Below are 21372 nucleotides of genomic sequence, written 5' to 3' on the forward strand. Positions count from 1 at the left end.
ATGAGTTATGGAGCTTCATTTAGATGTAATTGCCTTTATTCCACACAGTGGGCAGTGTGTGTGCAAGCGAGTGAAACCATGTGACAATTGTGGGGTCTTCAAATTAAGCCTTTGGACATATAGGCTATGTAACACTGTCATTAGAATGACCTAAGTATTATTGCATTGAAAAAATGTTTGTTTGATTTTATGGCCTGTGTAACATTAGTAAAGTTCAGTTTACATGGTTACCATGACACTTTTAGGACAGCCTCATGAGGACAATGACGAGCAGGATAAGCTGAGACATGATCAAATCATAAGCAACATTTGGCAGGACGTTAGCACACTTGCGTCTTCTCTTAAACAAGCTTTAGGGCATTATGCTTCTGGTTGTGTGTGTGTATTACAGAATGAGACATGAGTTCCCCTAAAGGCACCAAAAAGTCCAACTTCGGGGGCTTTTTATAAAAAATATCGATAATTTGAAGAGACGCGCGCCGACAGCAAGATGCATGTCTCGCCCCAGAAAGCGTCAGAGTGAGCGAAACAGCGCCCCTCTGTCTCAGTATGTGTAGCCAATGTATTTGATGCTGTCTGGCCAAAAGGAGTATGCCATGTCTTTTTGGCCAGGCAGCATCAGATACATTCAGCCACTTGCGAATTGAAGGAAAATGGTTAAAAACACAGAGAGAAGAAATTATTTATACGTTTTATTGTTAACATTTTGGGGGAAGCATGGCTTCCTTTGGCATCCATGAATACACACCACTGTGTAGGCCTAATGACAAGCGCCGAATGTGGTATTTGTAACAGATGTCTCTTTCCATTCATCAAATGGCGAGTGCATAGGGCACTGTTTGGATGCTGGAATTAGTGGACAAACGTGCGCAGGTAGACTACCTTTTAAGTGATTTCTTGACAATCAGATAAACATCATGCCACATTAAAATGTAACACATATTTACAGTTAAATTACATCTTTACTATTAGGCCCATAACATGCTGACCACACCGCCCGCCTTGTGTGCGTGAGCTTTTCAAAATAAATTGTACATACATGTTATTCAATAATTTCATCCAAACTGCTCGCGAACGTCTGCGCTGCAAGTCCTGCCTCTCCCATCTCCTCATTTGTTTTTAAGAGCATATACCCATGTGGGCGATTGTAAGATGAATGAGCTCCACACTCCAGTCCAGTTGATTGCGGTAATGCACCTTGAAGTTGGTTTCCAACCGCCATATAAAATCCACAGAAGACTGAACGAGGAGAGATTACTAGAAACTAACTAGGTTTCCCCTTTTATCTGTGGATTAATTGTTGGGAGTAGAGAACACACAATTTTGTGACTCAATTTGTCCAAATTCTACAAAGATCCAGCAACAAAAAGAACCTTTCAGCTAAAATAACAACCCAATGTTTATATCCCAGAACAAATTACCTAGCAACAGCAAGCTAGCTAGTTAAATATCCATGAATATTTCATATGTGTTTTGACCTGTCCCCAAATAAATGTTTGATATTTCAACCTGCGTGTCCTGATCTGTCTGGTGGGGATAGACCAACTCAACATGCAGGCGAGGAGCCAGTTTGGTCATTATGTAAAACATTTCCGTGCACCCAATAGAATGCCACGGTATCATTTGCACTCTGTGTGTATTTCTTCAGGCAAGATGAACCGCTGTGGTCTCACTGCCTCTAAATATCTAGCCAATCTTGCAAGGCCAGGTTACTTCTATTAGAAAAGACTACAGTAACTGCATATCCTGTATTTGGCCAACTAGAACACGCACTGGGTTCTCATGCAACGTGGTCTTTCTTTTTTATATCTCATCAAAACTTGAATGCATTATAGCATTGCCATATTGTGGTCCAGATGTGATGAATTTAGGAAAACAGGGAAAGTTAGGCCCTCCATGACTCACTACCCCCCGCTGCTGTTTTCATGCATAACATCATAGGCATGCTGACTAGTACACAGGCATACGCAAAGGAAGATTTTGCACAGTGTGATCTGTATTAAATATTCAATAGACAGATGAAAAGGGCCTTTTCAACCTTCATGGAAGGGGTATTATTTGGTCTGATATATAACGTTAGTGCAACCCTCATGGAAGGGGTATTATTTGGTCTGATATATAACATTGCCTCTGGAGATGGATGACCTTGCCAATATTTTAACCTAGCCAATCAACAGAGATCAGGAAGGACGAGAGACAAAGAGATGAAGCCATTTCAGAGTATGGAGACAGCCTAGAGCTCAAAAATACATTCCATTGAAGAAAAGGTCAAATAAAGGTTAAACATTCATATTTTTTTATACAGTAATGGAATGGATTACAACCAACAACAAAAAACAGCAAAACAACAAGTACAAAAAAAAGACTGCTGCAGTCTTGGGAATATATCTCAGGCTGCAGTAAGATTCTCTAACCTTCTCCCCAAAATGTGCACTCATTCACTCCCCCTCATGGATTTAAAAGAAATGGAATAAAAGGAATATGGTGCAACACCCACTATCCCATGCTTACACAAATTCAATGCTTTTGAATTCATTAGGGGAGTGATCGAGTACCCATTAGAGGTGAAGTGTAACGCCTCGATCACACAGACAGCATCATTGCGTTTTGGTACACCAGAAGTACATTCATTTCCAATGGAACACTGCATGTGCCTTGCAGCATTGTGTTGCAGAGGCAGTTGCAGTGCGTTCTGTGTGGTGCATGCGTTAGATTTATCGAACGTATGCATCAAATTATATGTGTAGAAGGTGAATGTTGAACTTTTGTTGTACACATATCCAGATGATGCTGTGTACTATTTTGTGCAATGACGCTGTAGGTGTGATCGAGGTGTAAGGAATCAGTGCCTAGTGGGTTGAAGGCTAAGAGTTATTTCCCTGCATCATAGCTCAGTGTCCCTCTATGATGACATAACACATCCCCTTAATAAGAGCCATAAATAAAAGGGCACAGTGAAATGTCCATCGACGCCATCACTTCAGCTGTAGTACCACCTGTAAGGTCACAAACACACACACTGTCAGGATACAAACACAGAGGTAAAGTGTGCACATAGAGATGGCTAGAGAGCTCCTGTGCCACAAATCGTGCTTTAGCATAGACAGCACCATTGAGGGCTTCCACCATTTTAAAGTCGTTAACTTGGTGGGACTTACTATGGGTTAAGAAAGGATTAGAGCCCGAATGATATGATTTTTGGGGTCCGATACCGATTCTGATTTTTTGAGGGGGCAAAACTTACCAATATATCTGCCGACATACTGTTTAACAGCAGGGAACTGAAAAGTGTCATTTTTCCACACTGTTCTCAAATTGCCATCCAGAAGAGCAATTGTCCAATAACTATGCTTCCAATATTGATATCATACATGAGAATGGCAGCAAGTGTTCAGATAAGCATGAGATTCCCTTTTTTCATCCTATTTATTGAATAGCGGTTATCAGTGGAGTTATCAGCCGATATAGTGTTAAAAGGCTAATATCGGTGAACCGATATATCGGTCGGGCTCTAGAAAGAACCCAGGTCAGCAGGAGGGGGTCAGCCAATTAATTACATTCCTAGGCAAACATTTCATAACTGCAGGTTGCAGTATATCACCAACATTGGCTTTATACCTGTTCAGACTATACACACTCCAGCACGGTAGCTGTTGGTATGACCATTTTTTGTTTATTTACAAACTGCCAATAAACTCAAAAGTAGAATAATAAATTGACATCTTTAAACTGGAGATAGGCAGTACCTTTGAGACCTATGCTGTCAAAGAAAATATCAGTGTGTATATAGGAGAAGGGCTCTCTAGGGCCGTGTCTAGACTTGACAGTTCACGCAGCTTTAGTATTCTGATCATAAGAGTTCTGTTTATGGAATTCCGAATGAGTCATGAATCTATACCTACACTACCGTTCAAAAATTTGGGGTCACTTAGAAATGTCCTTGTTTTTGAAACAAAAGCAACTTTTTTTTCCATTAAAATAACATCAAATTGATCAGAAATAGTGTAGACATTGTTGATGTTGTAAATGACTATTGTAGCTGGAAACGGCAGATTTTTTACAGAATATCTACATAGGCGTACAGAGGTCCATTATCAGCAACCATCACTCCTGTGTTCCAATGGCACGTTGTGTTAGCTAATCCAAGTTCATCATTTTAAAAGGCTAATTGATCATTAGAAAACCCTTTTGCAATTATGTTAGCACAGCTGAAACCTGTTGTGCTGATTAAAGAAGCAATAAAACTGGCCTTCTTTAGACTAGTTGAGTATCTGGAGCATCAGCAATTGTGGGTTCAATTACAGGCTCAAAATGGCCAGAAACACAGAACTTTCTTCTGAAACTATTCAGTCTATTCCATGTGAGAAATTGCCAAGAAACTGAAGATCTCATACAACGCTGTGTACTACTACTCCCTTCACAGAACAGTGCAAACTGGCTCTAACCAGAATAGAAAGAGGAGTGGGAGGCCCCAGTGCACAACTGAGCAAGAGGACAAGTACATTAGAGTGTCTAGTTTGAGAAACATAAGTCCTCAACTGGCAGCGTCACTAAATAGTACCCGCAAAACACCAGTCTCAACGTCAACAGTGAAGAGGAGATGCCTTCTTGGCAATTTCTCGCCTGGAATAGCCTTCATTTCTCAGAACAAGAATAGACTGACGAGTTTCAGAAGAAAGTTTTTTGTTTCTGGCCATTTTGAGCCTGTAATCGAACCCACAAATGCTGATGCTCCAGATACTAAACTAGTCTAAAGGAGGCCAGTTGTATTGCTTCTTTAAATCAGCACAACAGTTTTCAGCTGTGCTAACATAATTGAAAAAGGGTTTTCTAATAATCAATTAGCCTTTTAAAATGATAAACTAGGATTAGCTAACACAACGTGCCACTGGAACACAGGCGTGATGGTTGCTGATAATGGGCCTCTGTACGCCTATATTCTGTATAAAACAATCTGCCGTTTCCAGCTCCAATAGTCATTTACAAATATTAACAATGTCTACACTAATTCTGATCAATTTGATGTTATTTTAAATGTACAACATTTTTTACTTTTCTTTCAAAAACAAGGACATTTCTAAGTTACTCAAAACTTTTGAACGATGGTGTACATTTAAATGTGTCTACCGTGTCCACAGTGTGTCTAGATTCCCTATTCCTGCGCTATATTCAAATGCCAGTATGCATTTTACAAACGGTGGAATAGGCAAAATACGATAACACAACAACTGATGGCTGTAGCTAACTATTGTAGCTAACTAGCCAGCTAACCTCTGTAGCTAGCAATCAATGCTAAACGGATTGCAAACGGGTTAGCATGACTCTAGCCAAACGATTTAACATTTTCTTCTAAATATTAGCTAGCTGACTAGCATTTGAGGACAGCAAACATGTTCCTCACACGCTAGGACCTTTTGTCATCTAACGTTTTAATGAAAAGCTAACTCTCGGTCCCAAAACACAAGTTTTCTGGAGACTTGTGGGAGGAGTGCTAACGAGGGGAAGTGTACAGTCAGACTATGAACTGCAGTTAGGATACGAATATATTTCTGTATAAAAGCACTCCTGTAATATACACACAAATGTCTTCTACGACAGGGAATATGGAGAGACTGGGGGAAAAAAAACATTAAGTGAATGAAGGCACAAAGGCTGGCAGAAATCACCGGCTATTGCGCCTCTGACATCAGTAGGTGTAATGATATTAGACTATTGGTGGAACTGCCATAAACTGTTCTCAAGCTATCCAAATCATACCCTCCACTGATGCTGGCCAAACTCAAACACGCATACATGCAAGCACTCACACACATGCTTTGCATAACTATGCACCACTGAAACATTGGACAAACACACTGACACAGACACAAACGCATTCGATCGGCAATGACCCACACAAGCCAATACCCTAATAATTTGTGTATAAGTGTATGCACGTGTCCCCCCGGAGGTTGTACCTTATTGGCAGCCTCCAATGAGCTGATGAGTGTTTGTAATTCCTCTCTGTTCATCTCGACAGACAGAGGCTTCAGGGCACCATTCTCCTTCACATCCAAACGGAGGTTGAGTAAAGGGGTATGGAGAGATGAGATCTTATCGCTGGACAATGCCAGCTGAACAGAGAAACAGAGAGCGAGAGAAAGGCTTAGGATTCAAATGTATAGAAATCATTGTGGTAGCAGTAGTAGCATAGGTAGTGAACCATACACCTCAGTATTTCACCCCAAATCAATGACTGATAAAGCGTAATTTCTCACGTAATTTCTGCCTACCAAGTAAAAACACTTTTTTCATTTGACCTGTATTTAACCAAGATATTCCTTTGAGATAGAAAAAATAAATAAAAAAATTCAAAGGAGTCCTGACCAATCAGTTTCCCAATCAAACGGAGATTGTTGTCTCCTCACTATAGTGCAGGGAATTCACCTTTATCTGCCAGTCAAAATCCTGGAGGGTAGAGCTGGACACATTATTGGTCCTCTCCACCAGCGCCTGACGGATCTCCTCTCGTCTGGCCCTCAGGACAGTCAGCACAGCCTCCCCATACCCACTGCCCACGTCTGCCAACGATGCCAGCACCTGCCCAAAGCAGAAGAGGTTGGCAGTTGCAGTAATCAATAAATCACTCATACTGTATATTCAATATTATTGGCAAACTACACAGTTCAAATTCTAAATAACTTGTGTGGGATGGTACAGGTAACTGCCAAAATAAAGGAAACACTTCAGTAAATGAGGGATACCAAATATATTGAAGGCAGGTGCTTCCACACAGGTGTGGAGCAATTAATATCCCATAATGCTTAGGGTCATATTTAAGACATCTCAGTGAATTTGTAAAGGAGCATAGGTGGTTTAAAGAATGTGTGTAAGTCACCAGACCTCTACCCAATTGAACACTTATGGGAGATTCTGGAGCGGCGCCTAAGACAGCGTTTTCCACCACCCTCAACAAAACACCAAATTATAGAATTTCTCATTAAAGAATGGTGTCATATCCCTCCAATAGATTTCCAGACACTTGTCAAATCTATGCCAAGGAGCATTGAAGCTGTTCTGTAGCTCAGTTGGTAGAGCATGGTGTTTGCAACGCATGGTGTTTGCAACGCCAGGGTTGTGGGTTCGATTCCCACGGGGGGGATGCAATTCATGTATGCATTCACTACTGTAAGTCGCTCTGGATAAGAGCGTCTGCTAAATGACTCAAATGTAAATGTAAAAAATGTTCTGGCGGCTCGTGGTAGCCCAGTGCCCTATTAATTTTTAGGGACAGATGTTCCGCTCACCAATATCCAATGGTAGAGCGTGACGCGAAATACAAATACCTCAAAAATGCTATAACTTCAATTTCTCAAACATATGACTATTTTACGCCATTTTAAAGACAAGACTCTCGTTAATCTAACCACATTGTCCGATTTCAAAAAGGCTTTACAGCGAAAGCAAAACATTAGATTATGTCAGGAGAGTACCCTGCCAAAAATAATCACACAGCCATTTTCAAAGCAAGCATATATGTCACAAAAACCAAAACCACAGCTAAATGCAGCACTAACCTTTGATGATCTTCATCAGATGACACTCCTAGGACATTATGTTATACAATACATGCATGTTTTGTTCAATCAAGTTCATATTTATATCAAAAACCAGCTTTTTACATTAGCATGTGATGTTCAGAACTAGCATACCCACTGCAAACTTCCGGTGAATTTACTAAATTACTCATGATAAACGTTCACAAAAAACATAAATTATTTTAAGAACTATAGATACAGAACTCCTTTATGCAATCGCGGTGTCAGATTTTAAAATAGCTTTTCGGCGAAAGCACATTTTGCAATATTCTGAGTAGATAGCTCGGCCATCACAGGCTAGCTAATTTGACACCCACCAAGTTTGGTGCTCACTAAACTCAGAATTACGATAAGAAAAATTGGATTACCTTTGCTGTTCTTCGTCAAAATGCACTCCCAGGACTTCTACTTCAACAACAAATGTTGTTTTGGTTCCAAATAATCCATAGTTATATTCAAATAGCTCCGTTTTGTTCGTGCGTTGAGGTCACTATCCGAAGGGTGACGCACGAGCGCATTTCGTGACAAAAAAATTCAAAATATTCCATTACCGTACTTCGAAGCATGTCAAACGCTGTTTAAAATCAATTTGTATGCTATTTTTCTCGTAAAATAGCGATAATATTCCAACCAGGCGACTTTGTATTCATTCAAAGGCTGAAAGAAAAAAATTGAGTAGTCTCGTGGACGCGCATCTCCAGTGTCACTGTTCCCAGGCTGACCACTAAAAATGTATCCTGCTGTTCTTCGCCCAGAGACAGCAGACACCCCATTACACTTTCTGGCACCTTCTGAGAGCCAATGGAAGCCTTAGAAAATGTTACGTTACAGCACAGATGCTGTATTTTCGATAGAGATGCTACAGAAGGACAACAAATTGTCAGACAGGGCACTTCCTGTATGGAATCTTCTCAGGTTTTGGCCTGCCATATGAGTTCTGTTATACTCACAGACACCATTCAAACAGTAATTGGAAACTATAAAGTGTTTTCTATCCAAATCTACTAATTATATGCATATTCTAGTTTCTGGGCAGGAGTAGTAACCAGATTAAAATCGGGTATGTTTTTTTATCCGGCCGTGAAAATACTGCCCCCTATCCCAAACAGGTTAAGACACTTTATGTTGGTGTTTCCTTTATTTTGGCAGTTACCTGCACATTGGCCTACATTAAACAACACACATGATACACAAACTCAACACTGGACATACAATATTTATTAATACAACATGACTTTTGTAAATATGTTCCGCAGCTCGTCTTTCCCATCTTGTGCCACAGCTGGTGATTGTGCAATGAATATCAAATGGCTGGTCTTGTTTCAGTCTGCCTGTAATTCTATTTACACATAAAACATTTAGTTTCGCAACTGAAACAGATGAGTCTGTGTCCCTGTAATATTTCATTAGTATTGTCAATAACTCGCTACTGAAATAACTTTGCTACTAAATTAATTAATATAGTGCCTAGAGAACGTCTACACAACCTTTGCACAGTTGTCACATTTTGCTCCCTTACATTAAAATGTTTAAAAAATAGATTAAATTAGGATTTTACCCCACTGATTGACAGTCTACTTCACACTTTCAAAGTGAAAGAAAACTATTTAAAAAAATGAAGATTTATTGATTTAGTAGGTCTTCACACCCCTTCACACCACCAACTTTGCACAGCCCTTAGGGCACCACCAACTTTGCACAGCCCTTAGGGCAACATCTATCCATTGTTCTTGTCAAAATTGATCAAGCTCATTCAATTTGGTTGTAGATCATTGATGGACAGCAATATTCAAGTATTGTCGCTGATTTTCACACAGATTTAAGTCAGGGATGAGACTAGACGACTCAGAATCACTGAACACCTCATGGAAGACCACTTGTGTGTCTATGGCCTTATCATTTATTGCCCTCAAACATAAATCTATATCCTAGTGTGAGGTCTTCAGAATACTATGTTTTTTCATATTTATTTTGGTCCTGACAAAACTCCCCAGTCCCTGCCGGTGACAATAATAACATAACATGATGATGCCGCCACAATTCTTGAAAATATGGAAGGTTCACTCTGTGATGTGTCGTGTTGGATTTGCCCTAAACCGAAAGTTTTTGCAAAAAAGTTAATTTATTTGCTATGTTCTGTTATTATTTCATAAATGACCATTTTGCAAACAGGAAGGATGATTTGGAATGTTTTTTTTCAGCACATGCTTTCTTCTTTCCACTGTCAGTAATGGGAAATGAACGCAATGTTGCTAATTCATCCACAGTTCTCACAGCTCAGGAAATGAACTCAGTGTCTGTTTTAAAATCACCATTGGCCTTATAGTGATATCTCTGAGCAGTTCTCATTCTCTCCCATAGCTCTGTTAGGAAGGACTGACAGATCCTCTCAGTACCCAGTTGATATGTAACACCATCAACAGCTTAATTGCCATACTTGTCCATATTCAAAGAGTTATTAAGGAATTTTGGAATTGTTTCATCACCTTCACCTGATCTGTAACTATATACACATTTTTAAAGCACTTTGTTGGCTTTGAGGTTAAATCTGTTTGAATTTTACTGAGAAAGAGGAAGTTATTCAAAAATGATCCCATCTATTTTTCCCACTATTACTTTTGCACAAACGAAACTACACCGAACAAAAATATAAAATGCAACACAAAGTGTTGGTCCATCCACCTGACAGGTGTGGCTAATCAAAAAGCTGATTAAACCGCATAATCATTACACAGGTGCACCTTGTGCTGGAAACAATAAAAGGCCACTCTAAAATGTGAAGTTGTCACAAAACAGAAAGCCACAGATGTCTCAAGTTTTGAGGGAGCGTGCAATTGACAGCTGTCCGGGAAGCTGGTCTCAGACGATCCTTCAGGTGAAGAAGCCTGATCAACTCTATGCGAAGGAGATGTGTCGCGCTGCTTGAGGAAAATGGTGGTCACACCAGACACTGACTGATTCTGATCCACAGGCCTACTTAAAAAAATAAAAAAAAGGTATCTGTGACCAAAAAATGCATATCTGTATTCCCAGTCATGTGAAATCCATAGATTAGGACCTAATGAATATATTTCAATTCACAAATTTCCTTATATGAATTGTAACTATGGTTGCAAAGGGTCGGAAACTTTCCGGTAAATTTCCAGAATTTTTTTCAGGAAATTTTCCATGGGAAGTTAAGCCCGGGAATTTGGTGAATTTTGCTTAAATTCATCAAAAAAGTTAGCTTATAACAGTGAACCTTTTTTGTGGGATACACATAAGGCAATTCTAGGTCTTGTGGCATATTTTGGTTAAACTATCCCCAATGCAATGGAATTGCAACCCTCTGCATGCACATTGCATTCTTCCATCACATGTACAGCTGATTCTTGCACACGAATGAGAAGCTATTGAGCCCACACTACTACACTGTCTGAGCCAAGGACTACATGCTTTCTGGTAAGTTTTGATTACAATACTGGGTTGGGTGAATATATTTTATATGATATACATGCTTTTTTGTTAACTAGTAAATAGTCGCCTACAGAAAACTCTGTTTAAATCATTTCTAACTTGTTAACAATTTCTGCTAGTTAGTTCTTGCTACCATGTGGGTTTTAGCTTGCTTGAGCCTGCTAACTGAGGGTGTTAATTCACCTGTTTCCATACATGTTTCATTTTAAAACATTTATCTTACAAAGGAGTTGTTTAATCTATCTGTACATGGAATTGTATTTTTGTTTTGCTATACCTTTTCTATTCTTTACAGGAAAATGCCTATGGGCACTGTCTGATGTGTGGAGACATTTCACTGTGGCTAATGTAGAAGGAAAAGCTGTGTACATTTGCAAATACTGTGCCAAATCATATGTGAAGAATACAACAAAGATACAGAATCATCTGGCCAAGTGCATAAAGTTCCCTCAGCGCTCACAACAGTCAACCTCTGACAAAAGTCCCTCTACTTCTATTCGAGGTGAAAATTATTAATCAGACACCTTATCGATAGCAACAGCTCATAGTCCTCCTGGAATCCAACGTTTTTTTGAGTCAATGGAGGAACGTAGTCAGAGAAATGCTGATGCTTGAGCTGTGTATGCAACTGGTTCACCTCTGATGCTCACAGGCAATGTGTATTGGAAGAGATTTCTGAATGTTCTTCGCCCAGCATACACCCCTCCAACCAGGCATGCTTTATCTATTCATTTGCTGGATGCAGAGTTCAACAGAGTTCAAGTGAAGGTCAAGCAAATCATAGAGAAAGCAGACTGTATTGCAATCATCTCTGATGGGTGGTCGAATGTTCGTGGGCAAGGAATAATTAACTACATCATCTCCACCCCTCAACCAGTATTCTACAAGAGCACAGACACAAGGGACAACAGACACACCGGTCTCTACATTGCAGATAAGCTGAAGGCAGTCAATGATCTTGGGCCACAGAAGGTATTTGCACTGGTGACAGACAATGCTGCGAACATGAAGGCTGCTTGGTCTAAAGTGGAGGAGTCCTACCCTCACATCACACCCATTGGCTGTGCTGTTCATGCCTTGAATCTGCTCCTCAAGGACATCATGGCACTGAAAACAATGGATACACTCTACAAGAGAGCTAAGGAAATGGTTAGGTATGTGAAGGGTCATCAAGTTATAGCAGCAATCTACCTCACCAAGCAAAGTGAGAAGAATAAGAGCACCACATTGAAGCTGCCCAGCAACACATGTTGGGGTAGTGTTGTCATGTTTGACAGTCTCCTGGAGGGGAAGGAGTCTCTCCAAGAAATGGCCAAATCACAGTCTGCTGATATGGACAGCCCCATCAAGAGGATCCTCCTGGATGATGTATTTTGGGAGAGTGGTAAGCAGCCTGAAACTCTTGAAACCTATAACAGTAGCCATTTCACAGATTGAGGGAGACAATGCCATCCTGTCTGATGTTCAGACTCTGCTTGAGAAGAAATCTGTACTGCCCTGCCCACTTCACTGTTGCTCCAAGCAGAGAAAATTGCAGTTCTGAAATACATCAAAAAGCATGAAGACTTCTGCCTGAAGCCCATTCACGCTGCAGCATACATGTTGGACCCCAAGTATGCTGGCAAGAGCATCCTGTCTGGTACAGAGATCAACAAAGCCTATGGTGGCATCATTATTGTGTCTCGCCACCTTGGCCTGGATGAGGGCAAGGTTCTTGGCAGTCTGGCAAAGTACACTTCCAAGCAAGGGCTTTGGGATTGAGATGAAATATGACGGTCGTGCCAACATATATCATCAGCCACCTGGTGGAAGGGACTTTGTGGATCTGAGGCTCTTTCCCCTGTTGCCTCCATCATCCTTCATCCTTGTTTGGGAACACACACACCAAAGCACGCAACAGGCTGACCAATACAAGGGTTGAAAAATTGGTGGCCACCCGGGCCATTTTGAGGCTTTTTGAGCCTGACAAAGAGCCATCCTCAACAAGGTTGGAAAGTGACAGTGAAGATGAGGCCTCAGAGTCTGATGTTCAAGAGTTGGACATTGAGGAGATGTCGTTTTTGGGAGATGCGATGGATCATTGGGGATCACTCAATATTCCCTTTCTTTGGTTATTCAGCGAAATCATCCCATGTGAAGAGTCAACTCATTTAATTAAAGTTCAATTCATAACTATATAGTTTTTAACATTTCTATTGGAAGGATTTAATCATTTGCAATTATGTCTACTTATGATAAGGTAAAAGGTTTATGTTTCTGCCTCCATATGATATGGTAAATAGATCCAATACAAAAAAAAATCAACATTTAAATGATATTAATTTGCATATATTCCCGTTAATTCCCATATATTCCAGTTAATTCCCACGGAAAGTTTCCACCTATGAATATTCCCCAAAATGTGCAACCCTAACTGTAACTCGGTAAAATCGTTGACATTTTTATATGTTATTTTGTTCAGCGTAATTGCGTGATTTTTTTCTGAAAATGCTATTTTTTAAAACTTATTTAGATGTGCCACAAAGGGGTGTGTAGACCTTTGCAATCAAGATATCTTATTTTTCTCCCCTTAAATATTGAAAATGTAAAAAATATAAAAAATAAAACTGCTTTGAAAGTGTGGAGTAGGTTGTGTAGATCTGGCACTGTATGTAACGTTTATCAATTGAAAATGTAGGCCTGGGTGTTAGCATTGAATGTTACTAAGCCGTGCCAAAGATACATTCTAGGGGAACACAGTAGTCTGATGCCTGGTTGAACTTTCAAAGGCCCCTCCTGTCAAGAGTCAGAAAACAGATAGTAGATATCCCAGCAGAGTCTGAAACCTGACGCCTGCCTTCCACCGGAGTGGCAAACACACTGAAACCTGAGACCAACACAGTGTATACACCTGACACACCAAATCCACTGTCTACTCTGCAGGCATAACAAAACACAACTTACCACACACTGCAGCCCTCACAAAGGGGGTGCCCATTGCCCAGCAATAAAACACATGGTTCAATCAAAATGTACACCCCCTGAGCATCCCTCAGGAATGGATTGAGAAACATTGACCAAACCAAATACTCTTCACACTCCTTACAAATCCAATACACTGCCGGTATACACAATACATTGCAGCCGTCAAGAGGTGCAACACAAACCTAATACACACCGAAGAGCCCAACACAATATAACTGTCAAAAGAACCCTCACAAACCAGTGAGCCACTGCATTGCACATCTTAGAAACCCAACTCCCCTCACATCTAAGTCAAGGGCCAGTCATGCATGGAACATGACTCAAAGTCAAACATTCGTGATAAAACTCAAAAGACAGCTCCAAACTCACTGACTATGGTCTCACCTCTTCGTCTGGGGTCTTCTTACCCACGGCGAGCCGGAACAGAGAGGAGAGAGAGTCGAGGAGCTCCATCCATTCTACAAGGGTCCACGTATTACCGTAGTCTGCCATCCGAGGGGGCTCCCGCCCACACACACCGTCTACCACCCAGTGTAATAGCTGGAGGAGAGAAAGTGTGTATCATCATCATCTTCGTGAAAAAATGTATCGCGGTCCTTTTGTAGCCTATGCTGGGATTTAATCTATCTACCCAAAACAAGTCAGTAAACAATGCCATGCCCATGTTTGTGTGGTGGTCATAGTGTTTTTGAGTAACCGACTTATCTGTAGGCTTTGGATTTACAATCAAGCATCATGCTCCCTCTGCTGTTCAATTGTTGGTTCAGCATGTGCTTATAACAATGAAACACTTTGCCAAATCGACCCCTAACACTTGCGTGCCAGCTAATGGAAAATGTATTTTATTAATAAAATTTTACCCCTACAATGGCCTGTTGCTATGTAGCTACACATTGTAAAGGTGATATGCGAATGGTTCCATACAGCCGTTACACCTTAGCTACTGTAAAGTGTAGCATGAAAGATTTCAATTAACCTGTTCTTGGTGATACTTCTTTCCTGAATTGAGAACGTACAAAGTATCATATAATTGTCTGTGCCTCGTTGCATGTGGTTCTACAAAAATCAGAGAACACATTCAGAAAAATCCATGTTCTGTACCACACGAAGAGGTTCCTCGCCATGTTAGCTGCCACACATCTAGTATTTACCTCCCTCAGATGATCACTCAAGCCATGAACTTTCTAATGACCTGTGGTGGAAAAAGTACACAATTATCATACTTGAGTAAAAGTAAAGATACAAAAAATGACAAGTCAAAGTGAAAGTCATCCAGTAAAATTAAACTCTAGTAAAAGTCTAAAAGTATTTGGTTTTAAATATACTTAAGTATCAAAAGTAAAAGAACAAATAATGTCAAATTCCTTATATTAAGCTAAACAAACAGCACAATTTTCTTGGGGCACACTCCAACACTCTTCTTTACAAAATAAGAATTTGTGTTAATTGAGTCTGCCAGATCAGAGGCAGTAGGGATTACCAGGGATGTTCTCTTGATAAGTGCATGAATTGGACCATTTTCCTTTCATACTAAGCATTCAAAATGTAACAAGTACCTTTGGGTGTCAGGACAAATGTATGGAGTAAAAAGTATATGATTTTCTTTAGGAATGTACTAGAGTAAAAGTAAAAGTTGTAAAAAATACAAATAGTAAAGTAGGCCTACAGATCCCCCCCCCCAAAACTACTTAAGTACTTTAAAGAATTTTTGCTTAAGTATTTTACACCACTGCTAATGACTGTCCATCTCATGTTGTTTTTCTAAATTAGTTGTCTTTCTGTGTGCTTTGAGGTTCTTTGAAAAGCGCTATATAAGTAGGACACATTCTTCTTATTATGATCATTTCCCAGCATCTATGCTACGTGGCCACATGTAGAAGTAGATGACAGCATGTCACACAGTGCGACCAAAACAAAGAGCTACACCAGTGGAGGATCCTCAGCGGAGGACTATCCTCCTCAGTGAATGGCAAAAATAAAATAGTGAAACATTAAAAAAGCTATTCTTTTTAGATAAAACTATACTAAATATTTTCACGTCACCAAATAATTGATTAAAACACACTGTTTTGCAATGAAGGTCTACAGTAGCCTCAACAGCACTCAGTAGGGTAGCACTATGGTGTAGCCGGAGGAGCTAAATTCCATCCTCCTCTGGGTACATTGACATCGATACAAAACTCTAGTAGGCTCGTGGTTCTCATCCCCTTCCATAGACTTAAACAGTAATTATGACAACTTCCAGAGGATGTCCTCCAACCTATCAGTTCTTGCAGCATGAACTGAAAGGTTGTTCACCCAATCAAAAGATCGGAGAATGAATGTAGTACTGAAAGCACAAGTTACAGCTAGCTTGCATTGTAGTGCATAAAATGTGATAAGAGGTTGATTCAGCAAGAGAAAGACAATAGTTGAACAAATTAATTTGTTAAAAAATGAAGAAGCAAGAGATAGCTATATTTCATATTTTCTTCACTTGCTTAGCTAGGGAATGTTGGAAGCTAGTTTGGCTTACTCAAACAGAGAAAGATGCTATGTTAGCTAGCTGGCTATCCAACACTAGAACTTGGTTTTATTAATGTATTGCCCCTGGGGCCGCCGTAACTGCTAAACTGCTTGCTGACTATATCTGCTAGATGCAGGAAAGTGTGTGCAAGGTGGTACTGAATGTGTCAATGTCTGTCACCTTAATTACTCAAATTTCTCTCGACCTGTGCACCTACGTTGTAAACGTTCATGGGTATAGGGAAAATTGTATTATCATGTAGTATGTAGCCTAAATCAAAAAAAAATATTATATTGAGCTGAGTGAATGGAATATGAATGACAGTCATCCAATATGAGGTAATAGAAATAAGGCCATACTCATTAAAAAATATATCGTCCTCCATCTTAAACGGCACCGACCGCCACTGATCTACACACATGCAAGTGGCATTTGTCACTAGGTACAAAACATGTATTTAATACCTTAATGAACGTATGTTTTCTGTAAAACCACCTGCAACTGGACACTGTTGGCATTTATGGTACTGTCTTCGTTATTGACGTGGGAAAGTGTATCCTAAAGAAGAGGTTAGTTTAAAAAAGTCCTTGCTACACTTTAGTGGCTAAGGTGTAACAGCTGTACTACGGAAGCGTTCACATATCGCTACTCTTTTCAGTTTGCTGTAGCTAGCGACTGGAACGAGCTGCAACTAACGCTCAAACTGGACAGTTTTATCTCAATCTCTTCATTCAAAGACTCAATCGTGGACACTCTTACTGATAGTTGTGGCTGCTTTGTGTGATGTATTGTTGTCTCTACCTTCTTGACCGTTGTGCTATTGACTGTGCCCAAAAATGTTTGTACCATGTTTTGTGACGCTACCATGTGTTGCTGCCTTGCTATGTTGTCTTAGGTCTCTCTTTATGTAGTGTTGTGTTTTGTCCTATATTTATATTGTATTTTTATTTTTTTAAATATCCCAAGCCCCCGTTCCCGCATGAGGCCTTTTGGTAGGCCGTCATTGTAAATAAGAATTTGTTCTTAACCGACTTGCCGAGTTATATAAAATAAAAATATCGCCGTTACTATGTAAAAAGTGAACGCATGCACGGGTTCTCCTGATATTGCATTGACTAGCTCCAGGACTGTGCTGACAAAATCCAGCACATTTATGAATCAAACATTCAAGGAAATTACAGTAACGATTGCATGTTTCAATTATTCTTACTTTTGGACATTCTTCAGAAGGTAATTTGCCAAGTAAATGTACCATGTTTTGCTGTCAAGTTCCGCCTTCCGTGTTTAACGTCACGAATCAGCTGATAGTGGTCACGTGTGGGGCGTAGTCTACATTGGACTCTGCAATGAGGTTTATACCGGTAAAGGTATTTGTTAGCTATCAGCCTATGGAAAACATTTTATTTTAAAAAAAGTATTCCGGGGTAGGCCGTCATTTTAAATAAGAATTTGTTTTTAACTTACTTGCCTAGTTAAATAAAAAATATAAATAAATTGTGCGCCATCCTCCAATGTTTATAAACAAAGTAAAATGCAATCGTTAGTGTAATTTCCTTGAATGTTTGATTCATAAATGACTGAATGATCTACAAATAATAATGGGTCATTATTTTATTTACGATGACAGATGATTTGTAAATCAGTCAGTCGGCAGTTGCCTGCAACCATTTTGATGCTCTCGAACACGACCAATGCCTAACCCCTAACCTTAAAGGGGCAGTAGTTGCTACATCGATTTTTTTGACATATAAATGAATTATATGTAAACATTGATTATTGAAGAATATAACTTAGAAATGCCTCATGAGTACATAGGTACTTGGTTGCAAAGGGCATTAGTGTTTTAACAGCACGTTTTGCCAAGGCAGGATACTTTGAGCGCAGCCCAATCCATAAATCTGGCAGTGACTTCTGATTAAATTCTATTTTCACAGAACCGCTTGTTGCAATTCCGGTGAGGCTCTCTTGTTCAGATATCGGTAAGTGGACTGGAGGCAGGGCATGAAAGGGATAACGAATCCAGTTGTTTGTGTCATCCGTTTCAGGAAAGTACCTGCGTAATTGCACACCCAACTCACTCAGGTGCTTCGCTATATCACATTTGACATTGTCCGTAAGCTTGAGTTCATTTGCACACAAAAAAATCATACAATGATGGAAAGACCTGTGTGTTGTCCTTGTTAATGCAGACAGAGAAGAGCTCCAAGTTCTTAATCATAGCCTCAATTTTGTCCCGCACATTGAATATAGTTGCGGAGTCCCTGTAATCCTAGATTCAGATCATTCAGGCGAGAAAAAACATCACCCAGATAGGCCAGTCGTGTGAGAAACTCGTTATCATGCAAGCGGTCAGACAAGTAAAAATTAGTCAGTAAAGTTGGTCAGTAAAGAAAACTTTAAGCTCGTATCTCTATTAAACCTTTTTTGTCAATACTTTGCCCATTGATAACCAGCACACTTCTCTATGCTGTAAAAGTGTTACATTGTCGCTGTCCATATCATTGCATAGGGCAGAAAATGTATGAGTTCAGTGGCCTTACTTTAACAAAGTTAACCATTTTCACTGTAGTGTCCAAAACGTCTTTCAAGCTGTCAGGCATTCCCTTGGCAGCAAGAGCCTTTCGGTGGATGCTGCAAGGTACCCAAGTGGCGTCGGGAGCAACTACGTGCACGCGCGTTACCACTCCACTATGTCTCCCTGTCATGGCTTTTGCACCATCAGTACAGATACCAACACATCTTGACCACCAAAGTCCATCCGTCTGTTGACTCATCTAGCTGTAACACAAATAATTCACTGGCTTGTATGCGAAGCAGTAATTGTTTCAAAACATCTCCTGCCATGTCACTGATGCGTCGTGAAACAGTGTTGTTTGATGAAGACATTGTCTGTATAGTTTTTTGGCCTTTTCCCCCAGCATTGTCCCAGCCATATCCGCAGCAGCTGGAATAATTACGTCCTCCACAATAGTATGGGGCTTGCCTGTCCTAGCCACTCGGTAGCTCACCATATAAGATGCTTGTAGCCCCTTCTTATTAATGGTATATGTTGCTTTTATACATGTCTTACTACTCAGAAGTCGTCTTCATTCTCGCTCAAAAAACTACTGTGGCTTATTTTACAAATTGGCATGTTTTGTTCCTAAATGTCTGCTCAAGAGTCAAGGTTTCATCGAGTTGTGAGATAGTTCTTTTGCACATATAACACACTGTGGCTGAGGAAAGGCACTACTCCCAATATAAGTGAACCCCAAATCAATATAGTTCTCATCATATTTGTGCCTCTTCGATGGTCCAACGTATGTTGTTCGGTGTTCCCCCGGGTAAGGGGGCAGTAGCTCTTCGGCTGCATCAGATTCACAACTGTCAGTGCCCATGCTAGCTGGGCTAACAACAAATGTAGAATTATCTTTGTCATTGTTTCAACTGCTGAGTGGCGCTTTCAAAGCGCATTTTTTTGTATACACTTTTACGAGATAGACCAGTTTGACTATGTGGCTGTGGAAACCCAATATTCTTCACCCACACCCTGGTTAGTGCTGCTGCGCAAGTTGTTTATTTTTTAACAAGATCTGCGCACGTATGAATATGACCTACTTTACATTCTTAAGATCGGTAATGTAATCACTACGGATTTTTGTTTTGTTTTTAAGAACCACAAATGCCTACTGTTGCACAGGGAACAATGCATACTACTGGGTAAGTTCCTGAAACATTTTCGCATCTGTTGTTTTCTTTGCAACTGGGTGTAACGCGGGGCACTAGAGTAATTGATATAAAGAGCAATAGTAATGCTAGCGTCTTTTTGTATGGCTTAACTCCGCCATGGCTCTTTGGTCAAAGCCTACAGTATACTTCTACTACAACATTATATAAGTGATACACATGATCGAGGGATACTACAGTGTGTAGTAAAATATGCTACAGAATTACTACAAAGTATTGTAGTATTTTATTGTAAACTGTAGTATTATTTTCGTGTGAGCTTCATAACTTTGAAGCATGTATGTAATCAAAACAAGCACAAATACGTCATAATTATTAAAGTGAACTGCCCTTATCTAGAACAAAACATATATCTCCTAAACGTGTGTTATCCTCAGACCTTTATTTTCGGCGTTTATTCCAAAACCGCATTCTTTCCCAATTAATTTCACACGAGGAATGGCTGAACCACAGAGTTTCCAAATCCAGAGGCTCAACATCACGAAACTTCCGGAAACGCTTGCGAAATACTCAAACAGATGAGGCCGTGGTTTGGGGTTTGAGAAGGCAATGAGAGAAGTTAAAAAATATTCCTTAGTTGTTCATTTTCTCGAAATCTAAAGGCACAACCTAGATTCGAACCAATGTTTTCAGTTGTTGAACAAGTTATTACTCCAACCTTGTGGAAGTGACAAACTGACACATATTCATTTTTGTCAAAAACAACTTTATATCAGAGTGCCTTTGATTTTACTCCGTGCACATGCGCAGTTTGGCGCGAGACGACCATTTGACCAGATGACGTGTTTCTGCGCATGAGTTTAGCTAGCCAACGTCTACGTGACATCGCTAACAAGTGTGATCGGGATTTCTATTGGAGAAGCAGTTTCTGCCTATCTTCATGCTGTATTGTTTTTGGCTGGACAAACCAGAAGCAATTTATTTCCGATTTTTAGGACTACAAGCTAGCGAGCTCATGGTAACGAAAGATAACGTTACCAGATTAGTTAACCTAAGTTTAATTAAAATATATTTTGCTGCAATAAAGCTACAAAATGGAAAAGACCAAACCTGAACTGAATTGGTTTTGTGTAACAGTATGAGAAATGCTGATGTGCTGAACTGTTAATAAGTGATGTTTCAAGGCTGCTAGTGGATAACTAA

General features: G+C 40.0%; 1 protein-coding gene across 3 annotated transcripts; it reads right to left on the reverse strand.

Moving 5' to 3' along the window:
* Positions 1 to 2275: 2275 nt before the first annotated feature.
* LOC106600549 (COMM domain-containing protein 8) lies at positions 2276 to 17842 on the reverse strand. 3 transcript variants are annotated; one of them, XM_014192004.2, is made up of 6 exons: positions 17714 to 17807; positions 15149 to 15189; positions 14382 to 14537; positions 6427 to 6579; positions 5958 to 6113; positions 2276 to 2996 (listed from the first exon to the last, which is right to left on the reverse strand). In XM_014192004.2, the coding sequence occupies exons 3-6, from the start codon at positions 14487 to 14489 to the stop codon at positions 2976 to 2978; spliced, it is 438 nt and encodes a 145-aa protein (XP_014047479.1). In that variant the 5' UTR covers positions 14490 to 14537; positions 15149 to 15189; positions 17714 to 17807; the 3' UTR covers positions 2276 to 2975. The 3 variants fall into 3 exon arrangements, with proteins under 3 accessions (XP_014047479.1, XP_014047462.1, XP_014047470.1); XM_014191987.2 differs by lacking the exon at positions 15149 to 15189 and having other exon boundaries at positions 17714 to 17842; XM_014191995.2 differs by lacking the exon at positions 15149 to 15189 and having other exon boundaries at positions 17756 to 17836.
* Between the last annotated feature and the right edge of the window lie 3530 nt (positions 17843 to 21372).

Source organism: Salmo salar, chromosome ssa01 (assembly GCF_905237065.1).
Source record: "Salmo salar chromosome ssa01, Ssal_v3.1, whole genome shotgun sequence".
In the NCBI taxonomy this organism is placed as follows: domain Eukaryota; kingdom Metazoa; phylum Chordata; class Actinopteri; order Salmoniformes; family Salmonidae; genus Salmo; species Salmo salar.